General features: G+C 41.1%; 2 protein-coding genes across 3 annotated transcripts in view; one reads left to right on the top strand and one right to left on the bottom strand.

Moving 5' to 3' along the window:
* Nucleotides 1–2,812, top strand: part of rnf13 (ring finger protein 13) — a 30,924-nt gene extending 28,112 nt beyond the window's left edge. The window contains 1 exon segment of the mRNA XM_047036771.1: nucleotides 1,216–2,812. Within this exon segment, the coding sequence (XP_046892727.1) occupies nucleotides 1,216–1,583 (368 nt within the window). The 3' untranslated portion in view covers nucleotides 1,584–2,812.
* A 2,219-nt stretch (nucleotides 2,813–5,031) lies between these two features.
* On the bottom strand, nucleotides 5,032–14,180 carry LOC124478708 (profilin-2-like). Of its 2 annotated transcripts, none has more exons than XM_047037093.1 (3): nucleotides 13,522–14,180; nucleotides 7,396–7,588; nucleotides 5,032–5,461 (listed from the first exon to the last, which is right to left on the bottom strand). In XM_047037093.1, exons 1-3 carry the CDS (start codon nucleotides 13,648–13,650, stop codon nucleotides 5,367–5,369), a joined length of 417 nt encoding a protein of 138 aa, XP_046893049.1. In that variant the 5' UTR covers nucleotides 13,651–14,180; the 3' UTR covers nucleotides 5,032–5,366. The 2 variants fall into 2 exon arrangements, with proteins under 2 accessions (XP_046893049.1, XP_046893048.1); XM_047037092.1 differs by lacking the exon at nucleotides 5,032–5,461 and adding an exon at nucleotides 5,545–5,938.
* Nucleotides 14,181–23,925: the final 9,745 nt, after the last annotated feature.

Raw genomic sequence — 23,925 nt, 5'->3', positions numbered from 1 at the left:
TTCACATCTACCACTAGGAAAACACCTCTATGGCTCCAGGTAATCCCTGTGTGTAAGGCTTAATTTGCCGCACCATTGTGCCAAAAACTAGAGTTGTCCAAATGTTATAACATTTGTAAAGTCCCAAGTCCAAAGTAATGTTACAAAGAGCTTCACAGTTGCCCATGGATGTCAACACATCCAATCTAAACCCTTCCGAAAAGAGGGGGAAACCTCAGGGGGCAGTCGAGTTGTCCCAGGACTTAGTCCCCCACCATAGAGCCTCAGACATGGCCTCTGTTGAACACCACTATCGGCCTCATGTGATGATGTGTCAGTTAGGACTCGAGCATTTCTTGGAACTAAGCCCGTCGGGTTAGTTCCAGAAATCATCTGCTTGGCTTTGCTGCTGCGTCTAATGCTGACGGCCTGGCTATAGCCCTGCCGTGCTTTAGAAAGCTATCCTACTTTCAGAACCTTTTCAGTCTCTTCTGCTTTCACGACATGGGGAACACGGAGACCCGAGGTTTGAGAGACGACGGCTCGAGAGTACGGCTCGACCTCATTCGTTCCATGTTGACTGATGCAATCGCAACTGCTTTCAAAAAAAGAGGGAGTGCCATGTCATAGTTTCTGACGTTGTTCATGAGTAGCGCGCCTCGCAAGTTTGGCCACAAATCAAAACAATCGAGGCAAAATGTAAATAATTGCTGCGTGTTGGCTACCTTAAAAGCCTAAACCATTTAGTCTCTGGCTAAATAAGGTAAACTAACTAGTTTATACTGACTACTTGACATGCACACACTAGTTAGTTAGAAATACAGAAATGCATGCCCTATCCCCTCGTTTTAAACGATAAACTCGATAAACTGTTCAAGTCCACCTCAGTCAGTTTGATAACGACACACATTTACATTTAGTCATTTAGCAGACGCTCTTATCCAGAGCGACTTACAGTAAGTACAGGGGCATTCTCCCCGAGGCAAGTAGGGTGAAGTGCCTTGCCCAAGGACACAACGTCATTTGGCACGGCCGGGAATCGAACCAACAACCTTCTGATTAATAGCCCCACTCCCTAACCGCTCAGCCATCTGACCCCTACACACCTCTAACAACCTTTGATTGGAGCGAGGGCGTGAGCCAGAGGCATTGTACGTTTCACCTTTAAGTTAACGGTTTGAACTGTCGGGATTAACATACTGTTCCTGGGTATTCCTCTACTCCCCCTTCCTGCAGCCTACCACAGCAAGTGCGTGGATCCCTGGCTGACTAAAACCAAGAAGACGTGCCCCGTGTGCAAGCAGAAGGTGGTGCCTTCCCAGGGCGACTCGGACTCCGAGTCGGAGGAGGGGGAGAGCGGCCCGGAGGAGAACGAGGAGGTGTCGGAGAGCACCCCGCTGCTGCGCTCCCTGGCGTCCACCAGCGCCCACTCCTTCGGCACCATGTCCGGCGCGTCGCGCTCCGACCCCGAGCAGGAGTCCTCCGAGTACGAGGACGAGCTGGACACCAGCGACGACAGCGAGGAGGAGGTCACCGTGGAGACGGTGGTGGTGCAGCTGCAGCAGCCGTTGCGCTTGGAGGGCCACGGCCCGCCCCGCGTCTGACCCCGACTGGATAGTCTTGATTGTCACATTGCAAGGCCCCGCCTTCCCTCACCTACAGAACCCACCGGATTCAAAGCAACGGAAACTCACATTGAGGGAGTGGCCTATACGGATTTGTGTTTCATTTTTACGTCACTGCTTCGTATTTAGTCTCCCCCCCTTCCCCTCACCCTCACGTTAGAAAGAAAATATGAATTCTCGTTTTTTTTACCTGATTGCTGGGGGCCCGGCTATACGCTGAAAAATCTAGATGGGATTGTGAGTCATTGTGTGTTTTGGGGCTATGTGGTGCAAATGATACAGAACTGTTGCGTGTGCACCCTGCTTTGGGCTCTGGTTGGTCAGTTTAGGGATGGATTACAGCAGGTTTACTGTTACTGTCAACCTTAGTCACTGTGAAGCAACTCTGGGTTTGTGCCTGAGAGCATGTTTGACACACAACCGAGTGAAAGCATTATTGTATATAAAATGTATAGAACACCATACATAACATCTTTATCTTTGATTATTTTGTAGCCTGCATTATCTGTATGCCTCTGTATCAGAAGGTGGGGAAGCAAACTAATGAAACTTCTAATGTAAATACTCTTTGCTGCATAGAGATCCTAATCAAATGACTATGCAGCATGTTTTTTTTTTGTCGTTTTTGTTTTGTAAAATTCAAACTGACATTTTCTTTGTGAATATACGGCTAGAGAAGACCACAAGACTTGCCAATTTGTTTCTAGCCAGCGATCAGTCACTCGTACCGCTGTGTGAGTTTGCAGTGACTGGACAGTATCATTCACAAGTGGCCAAACCGGTTAGGCAGTTGAGTTTTGTTAGCAGAGAAAAGTTGTACGTTGTGTATTCACACCATCGTAGGCATCAACTCAGAAGTCATGTGGAACAGGAGAGACTTAGGCAGCAGTTTGCTATTCTAATACATTTAACTAGAGGTTGTCAAATAGCCCATGTTGAGCCTTCATTTGGCTCCCCGCGGGCAATTATAACCCCCTCCATAAGATTGTTTTGAAGGTGGTTGATTTTTGGTCCTCTGCATATATTTAAATACTGTAACTAGTCAGATCTAAAAGTGGAAGTTTTTTGTTTCTAACATGGCTTGAACTGTTCCATGTTATGTCCTGTTGCCTTTTGAGTTGTGTTGTCCAGTTGTAAACGTCTTCAATACCCATGTCTATTCAATCCAATTTCACTTCAATAAAGAAACTACTTTTGTCAAGAGTGAATCAATCACTTATTTATCCACTAATCAGCATTTGACATTTATAGATTTGTGACAGTCAAGGGCTTTTCTACCTAGAAAAAAATCAGATGGGGAGTCAGCTGGCTGAGCGGTGAGGGAGTCGGTCTAGTAATCAGAAGGTTGCCGGATCGATTCCCCGCCAAGTCAAATTATGTTGAGTCCTTGGGCAAGGCATTTCACCCTACTTGCCTCGGGGGGAATGTCCCTGTACTTACTGTAAGTCGCTCTGGATAAGTGTCTGCTAAATGTATCTCCCTTTTACATGGAGTCTTTAAGGCCAATTCAGTTGAATGATTCTACCTCAGCCCATTGTAGCAGCCGTCTCCATACCGACTCCAGCTCAACTCCAAACCCCATGTCCCCTTTACAATACAAACAACAGAGACAAAAGACGCACGTAACAGGACTGATCTGGTTGGAATAAATTTATTTGATCTGTCTGTAAACAAGGTGATAAAATCAATGTATGGCATTTCTTGGTTTATGCATATGAAATCAGATGTGTTAGAGACCATATCCCAGATGTAAGAAAAAAGAGGTGTGGGGAAAGAAATGAACAGAAAAATCAGCAAACAGGATTTTAATCAGTACACACATCCCACAGGGCCCGAATGGGAGCTGATGCTAAAACATCCTTAGAAAGTGCCCATGAAATGACTCCTTATGGGGCAACAGGTCAAATCCATCTCACAATAGCAACAGATTTTGCTCTACATTATGGCACAGGATACACAGGTTTTGTATATTACGTTTCCACAAGACAACCAGAGTGTTCTTATTCCAACCAATCCCATCTCCCGTTACAATTTAATGTCATTTCTACGTAATCTTTTGAAGTTCTTTTCAATTGGACATTACATTTAGTACCAAGCTTGAACAGACAGTTTGATAACCACATCTTAGGTGATGACTAGAGAGAAAGGCAATTTATTCCACAGTTTTGTTTCTTTACACATCATGGGTTTACAAAATGCAGTAATTCATTTCTTAAAAAGAAAAAAAAGTTGACAAGATGAGACTTCAAATTCCTTCAAAAGACAAACCCTCCACTCTCCTGCCCCACAGCTGTTTTCCTGTTGTAGTGTGGTTTGTTAGTGTAGTTTTGCAGAAACTTAAGTCTAGCAGTCACTTTTCCAATGATTTAGAGCAATTGTATATATACCCAAACTGTGACTAAAATTGGTCCTATGAAAAAAAGAAATCTAACTGGACACACTCCAGGTGGTTATGCTGGGATATCTACTGTCCAAAATGGCAGCCTTTTCACAAAAAAAAAAAAAGAAAGATTACAATATATTACAGGAGCTGGCAAACAAAAGTTTTAAGTGCCTGAGCCATTGTAACGATGGAATGTCCATGGGGGTTCATGTAGTCAAGGAGATCATGAGGGCTAGGGAGGAGCTTCTACCTGCATCATCTCAACCGGCTGGGCTTCTTTTGCCATTCGACTCAAATCAATACCCAAAACTGATAGCATGTCAGGACTGCATCCAAGCACACACACACACCCCCCCCCCACCCTCAAATCATTCAGTACAGAGTATTGAGGTTGAGAGCTGAGGGGCGGGGGAGGGAGGGACCAGGGTGTAGTGGTTGATTAATGGACAGTTGTGTCTCCTGTGTAGTGATGGAGTGTCAATTACTATGGACAAACTGGATGGGGGGGGGGGGGGGGGGAATGGGAGGGGAGGTTGGGGTATGGTACAGACATTTGGCAGGAGTTACTAGGGAGCAGGGGAGGGGATATAGGGCGGGGAGAACAGTGGACTCAAAAGATATGCATGCAGTTTCCCCTCCCACACATGCTCTAGAACAGGAAGACAATATGAGCTTGGTTTACCGCTCAAGTGCTTCAAAAAGGCATCGGCCGTTCGGGGGACGGGGGGACGGGGACGATGACACTGAATTACCTGGCACCACCACACAATCAGTTCATCATGACAAAAAATGGGTTTCCTTTACTTGGTTTAGAGCAGTGGTTCCCAAACCTGTCCTCAGGGACCACCTGTCCTGCCTGTTTTAGATGTTTCCCTGCTCCAACACACCTGATTCAAATGAATGGGTCGTTATCTAGCTCTGTAGAAGCTTGGTAACGAACATGCATTTGAATCAGGTGTGTTGGAGCAGGGAAACATCTAAAACATGCAAGACAGGTGGTCCCTGAGGACAGGTTTGGGAACCACTGGTTTAGAGTTTTTGCACTGTGTTTGGCCTGCATAGTGCAGGTCCTTCCGTAAGTACAGATTTTGTCAATGTCCTGTTAACAACATGCTCATCTTTAACTATGGTGCAATAGTAGTGCTAGAATGGGATAGGAGTAGTGTGAATACATAAAGATGACCGAGGAAGAGAGAAAAAATAAAACGGAAGAACGCAAAACAGGGGGGGACAAAATGGTATGAGGGGGGGAGGGAGGGAGGAGGGGAGGGGAAGGAAGAAAAAATAAACAAGCAGCTACCAACTATAAAAGTGGAAGTAGTGTGAAACGCAACAGGGTGGTTAGGGTGATTCTGCTAGGTGGCTAGCAGAGGTTGACTCTACTCAGACGTCCTCAGGTAAACCACCATGGAATGCACTTTGTTGTTGAGGAGCCCTCCATGGATACCTTCCTTTCCCATGATTACAACCAATGCTGGAGTACACACACAAGAACACAAACAAAAAAAACAAATGAACAGACATGGTGGTTGGGCTCAAAATGTTTGTATTTTTCTGATGTTTTTTTGTACTCCCCCCCCCCCCCTCCGCTCAACATGAGGGCTACGTTGTTGAAGTCAGGGGCCTACAACCCATGGAACCCTGTACCGCTAGGAAATAGTAACGCTTTGAGGAATTTTGTATTTATTTATTTTTCCAATGGGACAGCTTGAAAGGGAAAATCTTTTGACAGCAATTTTGTTTCTAAAGAGTTTGATATTTTTGGTGTTTTTTTCTTTTTTATGTTTTTTTGTTTGTTTGTTTTTTCCCCTCGCCTCCCTCAACTACACCACATCGGCTAAGCCAAGACTAAACTAGAACCCTGAATCCCTTAAGTATTTTGCCATTGAGTATGCCTTCTTATTCAATCCGCCTCCATGGACCCCTTCTTTGCCCATTACAAGAACCAAGACTGAAAGAAAAGAGAGGGAAGGGAAATTTAGAGAAGTCGTGAAGTTAGGAGATCATAAATAAATAAAAAAGGTTAAGCGTAATTACAAAAAAACAAGCAAGTCAACAGGACAGAAGTATGAAGGCAGACAGACAGACAACACATTAAGAGGCCTGAATATGGACAAGACGTAAGCATTCATTTTCTTATCAAAAGCTGTTTGTCTTGGGACAGGGGGGATAAACATGCAAGGCTGTCTTTATAGTGATAATAAAAGATAAGAGATTAAGCCCCAATAGTGCTGTATAAAACTAAACCAAACAACAAATATCTACAAATCTCATCGTCATAGTCTATCCTGCGTTCCTGAACAAGGAAGTGTTTACGCCTCCTTCTGATAAATATTAAACAATCACTTTGGAATTCGCCCCATTTCTCAAACTATGACGTCAAGCCCTGCACTGATCAGCCAATAACTTTATCTTTATCAAAAGGCCCACTTGTGTATGTCTACATACATGTATACAACATTCCAGGAGCGGGGAGAAATAGGAAAGTGAATGCTTCTCACTACCGCCGAACATTACAGCAGCAAACTACACATGCAGATACAGCATGCGTGTGGTACCTCTCCTCAATACATACGAAATCTTCCAAATGTCAACCCAAGTCAAAGACGTGTAAAGAGCCCCTAATTTGAGAAATAATGTCACCTTACAATGTGCAGGGGTGTACACAGGAGTTGGTTTGAGGGGGGGGGGGGGGGGGGGGGGGGGTAGAGTGTGCATTACGTTAGGAAGGAGAAAGGAATATGCATGCAACCGAGGTGGGTGGGGGGTCCATTACTGGAAAGAGCAGAAGTGATATCAGTAGAGAGAGAAGAACCCTGGGTGTCCTGTGACAGTCTCTCCCACCTGTAGGAGGGGCAGCCAGGGACTCGGAGGCTTGGGGAGGGGGGCGTGTGGGAGACAAGGATCATACAGGCAAGATGAACGTCGGCACAACTCACAGGTAACTCGTTACTCGGACGGATTTCCTTCGATTGGCCGCTCCGGTGAGAGTTTGGATAATTGGTTTGAGTGGAGAATTTAGTTGGGTAGCAGTCATTATTATTCCTTGTTCTTGTGATTACAGGGGTTAGGTTTGAAGTCGCTATTGCAGCTTCGTTAAATGAAAATAAACTAATTTATCTCCTTGAACATAGCAGACCTGAATCTTTTTTGTTGTTGTCGTCATCATTTTCATCCCTGTCAAAGTGATTAATAATCTTTCCCCAGTTTTTTTTTTTTAAAGTTCATGTTTTTAAAGTTAATATAACATAAATTGGATCTAATTATAAAGGAATGGTGTCTTCTTTAAAATAGGATATATTGAGGAAAGGTGAATATCAGATATCGTGCATGCACACTACTATAATGCAAAGCAAAACTAATCTATGCACTATGCGTTTGTGCAACGAGGGAGAGACAGGATGTTACCTTTTTTGGCTTTGCCTACGGTAATGTTGTATGTTGGCTCTCCTCCTTGACTCTTTGTCCTGATGTCCATTGTCCAGTCGCCGTCGACATTGAGGCTGTCTCTGATGACGGAGCACTTCTTTTGGCCTAGGGTCAGCCCTCCGGTGAAAAATCCCTCCCGGTCCTTTCCTATTAAGATGTCAATCTCGTCACTCTGGGGAAGAGGCAGAGAGAGACTGTTGTTATGGATGGACAACAGGTAAGTATTCAGCGGAGCCCGAGAGAGGGCATGAGTTCACCGGTGATCAAAGTTGTGGTGTAACATATCAGATTACATTTAACTCACTAAACAGTAACTAGACTACCAGCTCCTGTCACAGAGAGTTGATGTTCCGGTGAATTATTTGCCAGTCAAATGTACCGTGTGGCTTTCACATTCTCACACCCATAACCTTCACATGCGCCACTGCAAAGAACCAGCCACCACCAGTCTATGCTTATTCAGATTGAGGTCAAAGACAAATTCAAGCTTTGGTCATTTCCTTAAGGAAACCAATGACCGGTTTACTCAGATTCAACAAACAGGCCTGAGAACAGAAAGGCGTCGCCAGTATACAGAAAAGTAGTCATAACTTTAGACTTGAGTTCCACCAATATATTGGTGGTTGTTAAACATTGTTCAGTGATTGCTAAAATAAACTTAGGGCAAATAACGTAAAATTGACTGACATTATTGATATCCTAATGCTGTGTGTTGTGTTGCATTCCATAACCATGTCAACCTATTTTCCAGAACTAACTCAAACTAAAGCATACCTGTTTCTAAATAGCCATATCTACTCTAGAACATTCTAGATAGAGCATCTAGGTAACCAAGAGACAACCTTAGATTGTGACTTCCAAACTGTTAAAAACCTGGTAAAACTACCTGGTAAAACTACCTGGTTACCCAGACATGATAGAATAAATTATTAATTGAAGGTCTAACCAGATTAGAAAGGCAATGGAACCAAAAGGGTGTATTGTTCAAGTCCCAGTTTTTGTTTATCAAGATCTAAACTGAGTGATCAAGACCATCTCTCATTGAAAAATTGTGTGCCAGATGTTAAAGGGGCGATTGACTGGGTTTTTGGGGTATTTCACACTGTTCTTTAAGGTCTTCGAATAGGGTATGTAACATTGGTTGGGTTGAAAATGGCCCGGGAGCTGTTCTATGCCCCCTGATAGATCCTCTGAAATGTTCCCGGGAAAAAACACTAGCTTTTCTCCTTTTATGGTATGCGCATTAATATTTGGATAAGCTGCGCGCTGATTGGTTGGTTTTCAACGAGTGAAGCCGGGGAGCAAAAACGCAACATGGCCAACAGCAGCACTCGCTGAAACACCGAAGTTGGAGACTTGAAATAAAAACGTGCAAATAAATCTATTGTGTCTACACAACAAGAGATTTTGTTTTCAAGAGATTGACTACATATTAGGGGTGTCACGATACAAAAAATTCAGTAGTCGGTGACGATACCATTAAAATAACACGATTCTCGATGCCAATTTCGATACCATGGTAAAAAAATAGATTTTCTAAGATTCCATGTACTTGAACTTGAAACATGAAGTTATTTATAAAAATAGCAAAATGTCATAAGACATACAAAACATGTGCAACAGAGCATAGCACAACATAACACAGTGCAATTAAGCCATTCAGCTAACAAGATGAACATGAACCTTTTAACCAAGGTAGGCTATAGGCTAACGTTAAAACTACAGCATTGCTAACCTAAACTACGTATAAGCCATTGTAACACTAGTGCCCACCATCTCAAACATCGTGTAATGTGTATGACAGATTAAAAAACTGAAAAAGTGCATTCCTTGGATGATTTCAGAACTTCGCCGCAATCACAACCAACATTGATTTATTTTGTATGATGCCAGATGTTAGCATCGGTAATGCGCCTCTTCTGGAACTGCTCACCTCGAATTATTAAAAACCAATCCGGATGACTGTTTTTCAGTTGCTTAGCTAAATTGGAAGTATTAACTTCCTTGGTCAGAAGAACACGGTAGCATCTTCTGCATAGTGGATTCTGCGGATTAATTATAACGCCACGGTCATCTGCCTCAAACGCAAAGTAGGCTATTTCCAAACACGACTTTTTGTGCTTTTGTTGTAAACAAGTCGAGGTGGGTCGATTGCTGCGGCTGCAGTTGCCATCTTGGTTTTCTGAATGTAAACGTTGACTGGAAAACTCCTGAATACTGCCCCCATCAGTTCCAGAAGAGGCGCAGCACCGATGCTAACATCTGGCATCGGCGCTCACGGTGCTTCAAAAAAATGGGGATCGTCGGTGTTTTGTTATTTTTGCATCGAAAGGTATCGTAAGTATCGGTTCTCGTGACATCCCTACTACATATCATTTGAAATGATGACATTACTTGTTTCCACTTCTGTTGTTGAAGCAATAAGCCAGACTGCTGTTTGTTTTCTGGCTATTTTTTCGGAAGCTTCCCTTCTAATGCCGACTACAGCTAGTCTAGCTAGAGTCATTTGATGTGTGTAGAAACGTATTTAGCATTCTACCTGGTATGCTATATACAGGAAACGTTAGCATTGCTAATAACTGTTAGCACAACATCATAATGTCCTTATAGCTTGCGGTTGCAATGAGCATACGGTCGGAACAGCACCTCTTTCCAGGTTCAGCTTCCTAGCAAATCCTGCTTGAAATTGTCCAAGGTTGTCAAAACTGTCTTGGGTGAAATGTTCAGAGCAAATGAATGATTGAGTGTCGAACTTCGCCGGGTTCTTCTCATAGACAACAGCAGCCATGCCTGTCGAATGTTTGGCTCCTTGGAAAGACTGAGCGTTAGCCTTCCCTGTACAGCCTGGAACACAGCATTTCCGACCGTGGTCCATTTTCAATATCCTTGTTATAATTCAAAACGTTCTTCTTTGTAATTCCTTATAAGTAGCCTACACAGAGCAGCGCACAGCTAAACTAGTACCGGAAATAGACGCTACCTTGGGCTGGTCTGGATGTAAATTTTGGGGTGTGACAAAGATACAGACCAGAGCCAAAAAGGGCGGTCGCCCGTCCTACGTCACACCGGTATCTTTGTTAAAAAGCTAGTGTTTTACAGCCAAATTTTTCTTTTTGAGATTTGCATAGGAAAGAGGTGTCAATGGACTTTGATATTCACTGCATGTTCATTTTACCCACAGAACTGCCGTTATTCAACTATGACAAGGTAAAATCGGTTTTGCAATCAATCGCCCCTTTAAATCCCAACCAGAGCCAATTGTCCAGCGTGCATCCATGTTGACTGCATTCAATTATTAGGGATGTGACTTGTTCTGACATTTAAATTAAATACACTCATCCTAGTTAGACTCAATGATGGCTTAAGTGATAACTTTCTAAATGGTGGTTCCACATCTAATGTCAATGTCCTACTGGGAGAAATGGCAGACCACAGCTGGTTATCCAGCTCCACTTCTACTGACATGAAGTTGTCTAAACATATACCAGCCTACAGAATAACTGGAAACAAGTATGTGTGGTTATCCTGACATGAAACATTTGACTACTTTTAAGTTCTTGTTAATTTTTTGTTTCTCGTTTTAGCGATTGTGATAGCTTAAGTATCGAAACGTTTAGCTGTATTTAACAAAGCACACATTTCAAATGGAAGATGGGTAAAACTTGTGCAACTCAGTGTTGGACAGGCCCGTTGGTTTAGCATTATATATCGGAGAATACTTCAATAAACAATTTGCAATAATATAACATATCAAGAAAAGGAATTCTAGATCAAACTTAAATTCTCTAGACTGACACGAGACGTCCGACACAAACGGCAAAAAAATTTAAATCGCAGAAAGGGAATGAGTGTGCTTCTTGAACAGGTTAAAACTAGTGCTGTCAAACGATTAAAATATTTAATCGTGATTAATGTCATTGTAAACTCGCGATTAATCACAATTAATCGCACATTTCTATTTCTATCTATTCTAAATGTCCCTTGATTTCTTTTTGTCCCATTCTTTTTTCAAATTTTAATGCTCTTATCAACATGGAAAAGTGGTTCGGATTGCTTCGTGCAAATATTTTTTGTTATTGAAAACAACATTGCAATCGCCTGGCTTTGACGAGGGGGCGGAGAATTTGCATCATCTGTGTGCTTGGCCATCAAGTGGTATTCAGACTGGACGTGCTGCAATGATAGCTCATTTTACAACGACAAAACACACAGATCACTTTGGTCTTGTCAATGGAACCATTTGGCAACTTTTTAAAAGTAAACTTTCCATTCATAATCTTATTGGCATCCATTTCGGCGTCTCGCGCTCGCCATCCACTCAAAACGTAAAGTTAACCTACTACCAGAGAATGTCTCATATCCGTAAACGGGCTCTGCTACTACTACGCTTTAGCCGGATCGCAAGCCAAACAAGTGTGTGGCGTGCCTGTTGTTTTGTTTCCGTTCTAGCTTTATCCGGTGTGGTGTTGTAGTTTTTCTAACTTCGGTAGTTGTTGCAACAGCATGTGAAAAAAAAACTACAAAGTTTGCTAGGCCAAAAAGAGCGTTAATCGCGCGATAAAAAAATCGCCGTTAATTTGGGTTTGCGTTAACGCCGTTAATAACGCGTTAAACTGACAGCACTAGTTAAAACTTGTGGCATTTCTACATACCTGAATGAATACATTTTCATAAGTAGCGTTCACCGTCAACACTGCATTGACAAATGCCACATGTGGCGAATAGGCAAGGACGGGTGATTTCATTTTGAGAATCAAATCAAAGCACAGAGAAGTCCTGCTAATGTTGTTAGTTAGACACCCCCCTCGTGTCAGCCCGTAGAATCTAGAAAGGCCAAGAAGCCTTCATCTCCCGAGATTATAATTTTGACGTTAGCTAGTCTAGTGCATTCATTAGATTTGGCCAGTAAATGACTTGTCATTTACTTAGATGGTGTGTCACATTATTACTACATGGACAAGTGCTATAATGGTTAGCCTAGCACATAGCCAATCAACTGCCAGTATATAACTTGCTTGTTGGTGAGCATGCAACTACATTTGGGTCTGATCATTCTACTTCCTTAGAACGGCAACCCTGTGATATAGCTAGCTAGCTTTATTAAAACTAGACTTAGCACAAAGAGCTGACGCCAGACGAATGAACAGCAGATTTTCATGCTTGCTAACAAAATGGAGGATCCAGGAACCGCCAGAACCGGCGCTTCGAACAGTGTAACATTCGAACGGTTGCTTAACCGGCAGTGTAAATATAAGCGGTTTCTATTATGCTGCTAAAAGTCGACTACCACTGTGACATACGTGCGGGGAAAAGTGCATAAAGATTGAATCCGTGAATCATTAAATATCAGAAACTGGGGAGTGGATGCGCCATCTTGGGAATAGGGGTGGCATCGAGGGCCTGATTCACAGATGCCACTACGAATGCTGCGGACTGTACAAAGCCTCGACTGAATGTCACATACTGCTACATGCGGCGTAAATGAACATGCTTCTTGGCGTAGCTGATTTTCTGAATGGATGGCCGTCCCTGATTTTAAGATTTTGGTTACCAACTACCTATAAACCAAACCCCGCATTGCCAGTTAAGTTAAATCTGCAGCTCTTGGTAGGTCTCTGGACACTGACAGACACGGTGACCAATTAACTTACATTTCTAAATGGGTGTTCCAATGCTTCAGATATGCTTCAGTTAGCGAGATATTGCATGCACATGAAGCAGCTCGCGACGCTAGCTTTTGCCGATAGCATTAGCTTTGCTATGCATGCTATTATGTAGCCAACGCCAGCAGACAATGTCTCAAAAACTGTGATAAAAATGTTTTTTTTTTTGTTTTTTTTTTATCTATACCGCATCTATACCCCATTGCTATGTGTCACGGGCAGATTCGTCGACGTTCAATAATGGAATAACCACTGTCTGCAAACACTGGACCTCTAGCCATGTGTGCCAAGCACAGGGCTCGCCTCAATCCATTCAATCTCCCCTGTGCAGTGGCTTTTCTGTTCAACAAGGCCTAATTCCAATAGGAGCACCACATACTGGGCTCCAAAATCCAAACCATTTCTTCAGACAAATAGAAGCAATGTAATTAAATTGACTCACCGAAATGTTGCTAAAAGTACCACCGGGAGACGATGCCCAGACGTATTTGGAGTCCGTGTACCCAACAATGGCGGAGTCCTGGCAGCTGCCATCGGCCATCAGGTTATCCACGTAGCTTTGCCAGGACATATTTGCGTATTAGTTCAAATGTTGAAATGTATTATTAAAATATGTCACAGGTACTCTCGATAAGCACTGAGGTTGTTCAAGCTATATTTTTGGCGATTCGGAAGTGTCCAACGATTCCACAGCTCCGGCACGTCCCCGCTTTCTTCTGGGTATGGGCAGCGAACGAAGAGAAGCCACTGCTATCGGGCAGCTCTTGGGTGTAGTCCTTATTAAATCACTCCGCGCAGTCGTTGTTAGGTTGAGCATCGTAGCAAAACATTACTGTGGCGGAAGAATAAACTGAAACGACAGATTTAAAGAATCATCTGGATCGTGTCTTTTAGCAAATTTGATCATGCTGATATTTTATAACGATATAAGCTGTTGACTACATTTGGTCTGGATATGCGATTCAAATCACTGCAAATCGTTAGTTTACTGATTCTTTGTTCGCCGTAGACTGAGGGTATCCTTTCTATTCCCGCCACGGTATAAATCGAGCGTTTACATTATCACTCATATATGTTGTTCTGGACACCTCATAGAAATGATCTATTTTTTTACAATTGCTTCTATTTTTGGCTCCAAAATGAGTTACTCTGCCTGGACTAATAGGAACTATTCATTTGTTGATATCACTAGATTGACTCGAATAGTAGTTTGACAGGCAAAACTGATTGCACAGACAAGCATCTGCACGTTTTTGTAACCCTGACAGCATATCCAACACAATAGTACAGCCGTCTTTATATTCACAATTATAGTACGCTTTTATCTAAAACGACGTACAAATATTGCGTAAGTGAATCAGATAATCAATGACCACTCTTACATCTTAGATGAAGGGAAGGGAAATAAAAACATTTTGACTCTCAATTGTAATTAACTGTCATTCCATCACGTAATTTGTTATGAATTGCAATTTCAAGTATTTATATACTATCAATATGATTCCTTCATTCAAGTAGCAGGCCAATTTCTTAGAAGAGTGGTCTACAGGTGGAGTAAAATGGTCAATCCCTTAGTTTGCCTCATTAAAATGTGAGGATTCTTCTGCCTCTAACACATAGGCTACTCTTCTGTCTGAGGAAATGTCATGTTGAGACATGAATGGCACATGTAGAATGCGTCCCACTTTTATCCTAGCCTAACTAATCTTAACAATATGTACCTAATTAATAATAATATAGCATGAGTAGCGCTGGGTGCTTTATTTTTGAGAGTTTATATCACCTGTTGTCATTGTAAAAAATAAGATTGACTTAATAGAAATTCACATAGAATCATCCTGTCTATATTGCATATTTTTCAGACTGAGCTGAAAATTCCTTTCTCTCTATGAATCTCACCTTTCTACCTTTAATTCCTATCTGAAAAGCCAGTCATCGGCATTGGTAAAGGAAATGAGCTGGACAGGAAGTTGATAATCTCATGACCACACCCAAATGCACCCATGTGTGCAAGTCTTCAAGTTTGACCAATTCACTAACTAAGTAGCAACATTGTCACAGACAGAAGAAAATAATACCCCTTTAATGCTGGAAAAAACTTGACAGCGTAAACTACAACTGGTCCGAATTGGTTATTTCTTATATAATTTCCCTTTGTACAGGTCACCCAGCTCATTTTAATGCTTCTTTTACGGCCTTTAGGCTTCAGAAATGATGATGATCAATCACTAACGGTGTACACCCTTGTACATCTCCCTCACACAAAGTTGGACAGGCTCTACACGGCAGTCAATATAGCACACATCTTGTACTGTGTCTTTGTATGTGAAATAGACTATGTGAAATGGGTACAATTATCTTATTGTCTATGCTGGTGTCTGTTCTGACAAATTATAAGAACTGAATTGAGTTTGGACTGACTCCCAAAAACCCATTCTTGTCACAAAAAGTGATCAAGAATGATGGTTGTCCAATGTGGGCCTAGTTGATCAACTGGAGTTGTTTCCTCCTAGACTGGCATGAAAAAAAAAGAAAGAGAGATTACTAGAAATTGTCCCTACTCCAAGACCACCTGCTGCTATTGCACAATACAGGGTCTGTCAAATCTGGGGCTAATTTTGTTAATCCCTATAATCTGGAAGGCCATTTGTAAGAATACAGGGGGAGAGGATCTCAATTACAAAACAAATGAGGTTCCCTATAATTTTTTGTTTGGCATTATTATTTGGGAGTGAGCGATTGGTATTTGTCAAGCCAGAAATAAAATAGTGGGCTAAAATTACAAACTTGATTTTCTTTGTTTGTAACTGTGTTTTAATTCAGATCATACTTTCATGCATGTTAAATGTACTGTACAACATTGGAAGGCCTGACAGAGAGTGAGCTAATATGGTAGCAGGCTATGGCATTTTATTCAACTTGTATTTTCAAGTTGAACATAAGCCTGTTTAAAATGTCTAATTTAGATATATACCATATCTAGAGAGACAACTTTTCTTATCACTGTCATAAGGAGATAACTGCCCAAGGAATTTTTGCCCAACCAAATCAGAGTTGTTTTTGACATTTTCTGTTCATAAACAACAGTATTGAGCTACCCTGATATATCAGCAGTTTACAGCAGTTTAAGACTTATCTAAACCTTTGAATGCTTATCTACTCTGAAATTGCCTGCGATAGTCTCACTCAACAGAAATTATTTACCTCCAATGTTTTAGTCTTAGGAAGCAAGTTATATTTTCGATGGTATTTTTTGACCTTCCTTAATTGAGGAAGTATTTTTCTTTAGGAGTCTGCCTGATTTTGAGAACATTCTGTAAAAAGATGCTTGGCATAGATCTGAAGAGTTATTATGGACATGATCTTTCTACTAAAGGGAGGTTTATGATTACTGTATGCTGCAGCTTTTGAATGTTGCGTCACTCCAAAGTTGCCAGATATGAAGAGGGAGGGAAGTGTGTGTTGGCCATTGTTATTTTTCACTTAAGGGTTCAGCATAGTGCATTAAAAATGTACCATCAGCACACATAGTGAAGGCTGTTTCGTTCCTAGGAACTGTCTATACACTTTAACTTTACTAGCCCTGTCATGTTAAGTTGTGCAGCCAAAGGCAAGGCAGTAAATCGCTGTAAATTCTATTATTGTTGCTTGCTGTCCTATAGGTCTGTCCTATAGGTACACTCTTGCACTTTTGAGGTTTCATGTTGTTTAATTTGTTTGACTACCTGCTCTTACCCGCAATGTTTTTGGGGCTATCTCGTTGTTTATGATCATTGACCTATGCACTTTTGTAAAGCTCTCTCTTGGAAGATGGATCGCTTTGGATAAAAGCATCTGCTAAATGAATACATGTTATGTAAATGTATTTCAATATACATTAGATCATTACTTTTAATTTCTGTGTTCCCTCAACCTGCAGACAATGTATACTTGTGGATATTTCATAAAAAGAAAAAGAGAGTGTGAAACTGAAAATAAAATGCCCATTAAGCACTCGGTATCATGATTTGGTTGTCCACACCCCTCACATTAATACTAAAACACATGATGCTACAGATCAAGCTATCATTACTTTCCAAATGAGTCCAATCCATTTGAGTTACAGATCTTAGCTCTCCTCACATCTCAGAGAATAAGAATGTCCAGTCATCTTTCACCTTTGCCCATGTATGCCTCATGGAATAGACCATTCTCTCTCTGTCTCTCTTACTCCCTATCAATAACATATATACACGCACACACACACACACACACACACACACACATGGCTCAAGGCAGTGGGGGGGGACGCTTGTGGCACAGCGGGGGATCTCTACCACAACATGTGTCCTTGCCGGGCAGGAGTAAGCCTAAGGCACACTGGGGGTGGGAAACAGAGAAAGAGCACCTATCCAGGCTCCATGACGTCCGCCCATCTGCAGCCATTAACCAACCCACGGGACAGCTGCAGAAGCCTTGCAAAGTCAGCCCCCCTACCAAACACTTATCCCCCCTACCCCACACTCAGCTCATAGAATCCATGTTTCACAAATTAAACTACTACAGAAACCCTACAAATAAAGTGACGAACACAACTGATGTTTGTACTTTGCCAGCATCAACACCAACCACTAACTCCCAACCACTGACTTATATTTCAGATTCAGTATCAGCCACAGCCTGCAATAACATTAAACAAATATGGATACATGCTTCTTGTAGTTCCAATGCTAGGATAGTGTTGTTCTGTACTAGTACAGCAAAGGGGACAGAGTCTAGTCTAGCTACATTGGAAGGACGGTACTAAAATGTACACTTTGAGACAATGTTCCACTGTTCTAAGGAATGAATGGGTATGATTCATCTGGAAGGAGAGTTGGACATTGATACATTTGCATGAGACAGGATAGTTCCATGACGGTCTACAAAAAATGTGAGATAAGGGCCTTAAAGCCTCCATTTAGATAACCCGATTAAAGATCTTGCCTTTGAATTGATCTAAGACAAGTAATTTTGGGAGGAAAATTCATATATTGGAATTCAGCTCATACAGCACTATTATTTACTCCTGTGAATATTGTTAACCAAATTGCCATACAAAGCAGTTTGACAATGATCATCATTTCACAAAGACTTCCAATTCAAAGAACATTTTCAACACAATGGTCGTAAAGCCTTCTGAGGTAGCCACCAATTTTGTGCAAGGTTCTGATGTTACTGCCAGCTAGTTCATGTTGTTGTGTAACATATATCAGAGGCCTTACCCGCCACCTCAATACCTGATTCTATAGGTGTACTGGCCAGTTTATTAAAACCAACACAAAGTCACCTGAGAAGCACTTCGCTGTTAGAAAAGCTATTCCAAGAAACCTTAGTTACAATTAATATAACATGCTGAAAAATATTCTTCAAATGTAACATTCAAATGAAAGATATGAAGCAAATGTAACACGTCTCTCCCCGGTGCATAAACATGAAGTGAAGAATGAATATGGCTAAATCTGGAAAACTGTTCAAAAGAGTGATATTTCTGGGTGGAAAATACTCATCCAGATCCTATACATTACCATTTTACTCAGGTGTGGAGGATTTCAGGGCGGAATTCGGAAACTATGGGAATGTTGGTATGTAAATTGGATGTATATTAGTGTTAACCTTGTGAAAAACATGTTTCAAAATCTCTCCAATGAAAGATACATGACTATGAATAAATGGCGTCAGATTAATAATTGCATTCTCAACAAACCATAGATCTAAAAGGTGGGTTGTTTTTTCATCTTACATATATTCAATAAAAAGCTGTTTTTAACCCCAACATTCCAAATAACATGTCAAAGATTTATGGTACTAATACCATAACCTGTCACACCCACCCACCAGTACAACTACAATAGATATGTGTGTTCATGTGAATCATATCTGGTACATTGACTGCCTCAGAACCACCCAAGGTTGTTTCCCCAAAAGCCTCCAGTCATTTGCAAGTCAAATGAATAATACATAGTATCCAGTGCACTTCAGAGCACCTCCAACCTGCTTTACATCACTGCAGCAAAGGCCATTCAGCCTTGTCTAGGACAGAGGTAGGCACTTTGAGGTGAGAAGGGCATGGTGTTATTATCATACAGATATTTCATTCCCTGGGACAAATGCTCCAGTGGGAACCTAACTACTTGAATGTGGTGATGACTATATGAACATGTGACATGTATTTATGTTGAACCTTGACAAAAGTATGGGCCTTTGGATATAAAAATGCAATAATCAACGTTCAAATGAATGAATAAAGTAAGCGCAAATAGTCGCCACTGAAAGGTAGTTATATATTTCTTTAGGCCACAGGGCAACGGTTGCGTGAATGGGCTGGACACATGCAGAACACAAACAAGACTATTCTGCAAACAGGTTAATGTTAGGATGGGTTTTCTTGATTGAGAGCTTACATTAGGACGAGAGAGAGAGGCAGACAGAAGGCAAACCAAAAACAGTGAGAAAGACAGATTAAGATTAAGACAGGGTCGATGTACAAAAATGTACTTGGGGTGGGAGCACTTCAAAGAGACTACAGTATAAATGGTAATGACAAGAGTTTATGTGGCCATATTTGGACAGTCGCCACAGCACATGACTCTACTTAAAACAGAGTGATCAGATCCACTGCAGTAGCGGGCTACAGGTGCTTTCCAAACGGCCAAGATGGAGTTGACGAATGGCGACTCTGTATTTTACAAAATGAAATACAGTTGGTTAAACAACCAAATATCTCGTTGTTAATGTATACAGCTGGACAAGAATGAACTGTGCAACTGAACTAAAATCGAAGTGTACAAAGAGAACAGTCTCATTGTCAATATGTTGCTGCTCACTGATGACACCTAGTGGCCACAGTGATGACTGAAAAAACGATTTCTGAAGAAAAAAGATTCTACAGTGTGGTGAGCACATTGCCACATAGATGGTGCACAAGGACTGTTAGCCTCTGAAGGAGTTGGCAGGTCCACAGAAGTACAGATTGGATCAACCAACCAGTAAGATGCCGGCAGCCCAAATAAATGACTCATCAAAGGATTCCTCACGCAAATTATGAAGCAATAAAGCTTGTAGAGAAATATGACAGTTTGCAACAAGTTCATTCTAAGTTTTTTCATTGCAAACAAAATCATTAATCAAGCTAATTATATGACTTATGTTTTGAGGTCCTTTTTTTCTAACTACTGTATCATGGGGTGTTTTGTCTCCAAGAAACTAACCTGTTGAAACAGAATCCCTGCAGTCTTTTTCCAGTCTCCCTTCAACAAACCAGATAGGTGGAGATTTAAATCAGGTTAACAATTTTACTGTTACACTTACATTTCACATGTGGTTAAAAAAGGTTAGAAAACAGTATACGTTTTGGGAGACACACACAAGGTGTGTATCTTCATTCCAACCAGAGAACACACATCTCAAAGAAGATGGAACGATGTGAGACTCGTTATGTCCCACCGACAGACCAGAGGGCAGGTTATATTGGATAGACATGTTCTACCATGTTCTACCATGTTCTACCATGTTCTACCATGGACTACCATGTTCTACCATATTCTACCATGGACTACCATGTTCTACCATGTTCTACCATGGACTACCATGTTCTACCATGGACTACCATGTTCTACCATGTACTACCATGTGTGAGCTACAGGAGACCCTTGCTCATATTGCACCCGTGAGACACACTAATCCCTCAGGCCTGTATTGATTTTCAATACAATGAGATGATAAGATGGATGCACACATCCTTGTTAAAACAAGGGGAAAAGGGGTAATTGATAAGTCAAAGATAAAATTTCGCAAGAGACCCTTGGATGTAAAACTATCTTTTAGATTATGCAATGGATTTGGCCAATTAAAACGAGAACACCACAATATGTGTCTATGAAGCGGTTTCCAACACATTTTCTGTTAAAACGAAACCTATTAATTGGATGTTATTGTAGTACGTGTCTATCATTCAACCTTGTTCACCCAGCCAATACTATTAGGCAAGTAAAGTTATGGCCATAGGCATTATTAGTAATGACTGCAATTACAGGGTTAGGTCGTTCAAAACGTTATGTTCTTATTTTCTAAGTAAGTAAGAATCAAAAGGTTCTGAAGTTGTTGTCCCCTTGGGGTGTAAATAGTGTGTTTGTGTGTGTTTGTGTGTGTGTGTGTGTGTGTGTATATAAGATGGTAAGCAGTCAGATGTTACATTTTACATTTAGTTATTTTATGTTGTTGATGTTGGACATGACACACAGTCACTAGAGTACATCCAGTTTATCACGTGGGAATTATTCTTTTTTGCCTTCTCTGCATTACCCTGCAGGTAAATACTTGTGGAGATTAATGAATAGGTCTTCACCAGAGAAAATTAATTTATTCCACTGTTACAACCGCATTGATTGGCACAATACAAAATGTTCATTTTCAAAAGCCAACAAAAAAACACAAATTAAGAACGTGATGTTCTTGGGAACATGCTGACATGCACATACACACACACAAATGCACATACACACACACAAATGCACATACACGCACAAGCACATGTAAACAACTTTCTGCTTACATTTTGAATAACTTGGTAAGCAAATGACCACATGTTGGGTATTTTGGTTAAAACAGCACATTCATCTACTCTACTAAATTAACTACTCTACTACTGTACTAATGTTTCTCAAATAGAGAAATCTTTGGAACATTTAACTATTTATAGCAAACATTACAAGTTTTAAATTTTTAGAGAAAAGACAGGAATGCTGTCAATAGAGATTAGCATTAATGTGAACACCATAATGTAATATAATCATTGTCATAAAGGAAACAGGGCCTATCATTTTGTTGACTGACAGAGGTCACAGTCAGACAGAGAAATTAAAGGAAAGGTGTAATTATTTGCACCATTATAAGTTCAACACAAACTAAAATTGTTGGTTAAACTAAATAAATATAACTTCAGTATATCAACTGCCTGTTTATCTTGATATACTGTAGCTGTTTAAGTATCAAATTGTTTAACTTTAACACTTTAAAGTTGTATCAATCTGTTATCTGCTTATCTGACATGCTAAACTGGAAATTGGAAGAAAAAAAACAGGCAAACATTAATTTAGTCTACTATCTACAAAGACTATTAGCATATTATTTATATTTTAGACCTGCTAGGTTGACCTGGAATTACCTCTCATCATTTTGAGGGAAAGTGTCATTTTAGAAAGTGCAAAGTTATCTATGGTTAAACTATTTGTTTACTGAGCACTTTCGGCCTGCTTCGCTTTACCTCAGGTCAGAAGTCACACTGGTTCGACCAAAGAAGATGACTGCTGGCTAGGATCACTCTGCCAACATGGCTGGCCACACAACGCCTGTTTTGTTACCCCAGGCATATCTTAAGAAGGGGCTTGGACCAAACTGAGGTACACTGCAGTGCTCCCTGGCAGACGTTGCCATCAGACCAGTGAAAATAAATATGACCAGCTACACAAACAGAGTAGCCAAGTCTGAGAGAGCCCAGGCAAAAGTTTTTTTTTAAATAAGGCTGTGCCTTCCTAAAGAAACACCATGGTAGTGAGTCGTTGTTGTAACATTTTTATTCTGGCTATCATGGAGTGCAAAGCCATATTAACAAAAATGTACTCTTAACTGTACCAAAAGCTATGCAGTTTGGTACAGATCTATTTTTGCCCCAGCATTTCTGTATCAAACATATCATATAAATTGCATATCTTTTCTCTTTGGCTGTACTGTTTAAAAGCATGCATTTCTTGGTAAGTAATGTCCTTTTCTGAATAAATCTGGTCTTGTAATAACATTTAGCAATGTAATTCAATAATCAGTCATGTTATGAGATTAAGCCAGCAATGTAAACACATTATTGTATACCAATGGCTCTTTAGCACAGCCTAGTGGAAACAACATAATTATTCTGGACTGGGCCAAGACGGGTGTTTGATCCTCAGTCCCTTTTGAATCTGCTTCCCTTAAAAAGGCTGTGAATAAGACTGCAGTGAAGTGTAACCCCATTCCTCACAGCTGACCACATCTATCCATACAATGATTGACTTTAACGTCATGTTGTGAAACCCCATTTAGATTTAGTCATTTAGCAGACGTTCTAATCCAGAGCGATTTACAGTAAGTACAGGGACATTCCCTGTAGGCTGAAGTGCCTTGCCCAAGGGTCAATGGGAATCAAACCAGCAACCTTCTGATTAATAGCCCGCTTCCTTAACCGCTCAGCCATCTGAACCCCCATTTTCCTCTGCAGAAGCACACATCCTGGGCTCCTCCTATTATGTTTATAAAATTCATTTTGGCAAAGGGTTTTTAAAGTATGGAAACCCTGAACTGGTCTCTCTCTCATCATTCGCTATGCATTTACACCTGGGGGAGGGGGGAAGCATTTAGTCTCTCTTTGTTTTCTTCCTTTCACCTCTTTCAGCAGAGATTGCCAAATGCATGAAGCTCCTTGATGTATTTATGACACCTCTGGTTCGAGGCCAGCCAGCATGCCTGTACACTTCCCATGCCACATTCCTGTAGAGACCCATGAGTCTCTTTCAAGATGAATGGATTCCTCTAGCTCACTGTCAAATACAAATACTATACAACTATTCCAATAGGTGCCTGGCAGCTTCGCTGCTTGGCCCATGAAAACCAACATGATCCAAATTTGTAGTTGTATAGAGAACGTAGCGCCTTAAATTAACTAATGAGTGATAATTTGCTGATTTAGAGGCTCTCTTACCACACGGCTCCTGCTGTTAGGTGCACTCTGCACTGGAAGAAGAAAATATTTGCAATGGAGCTGGTGATGTGATTGTCTTTCCTCAAATACCTTGCC

This window comes from Hypomesus transpacificus, chromosome 16 (genome assembly GCF_021917145.1).
Source record: "Hypomesus transpacificus isolate Combined female chromosome 16, fHypTra1, whole genome shotgun sequence".
NCBI lineage: Eukaryota > Metazoa > Chordata > Actinopteri > Osmeriformes > Osmeridae > Hypomesus > Hypomesus transpacificus.
This window is presented reverse-complemented; position numbering and strand designations above follow the sequence as displayed.

Excerpts from the sequence above, each read along its gene's own strand:
- LOC124478708 (XM_047037092.1), bottom strand. The coding sequence starts at position 13,650 with ATGTCCTGGCAAAGCTACGTGGATAACCTGATGGCCGATGGCAGCTGC. Across the intron at positions 7,589-13,521 it reads GTACTTTTAGCAACATTTCG|AGTGACGAGATTGACATCTT; the intron begins GTGAGTCAATTT and ends CCTCTTCCCCAG. Across the intron at positions 5,939-7,395 it reads CGTAGGCAAAGCCAAAAAAG|TCTTGGTTCTTGTAATGGGC; the intron begins GTAACATCCTGT and ends CTTTTCTTTCAG.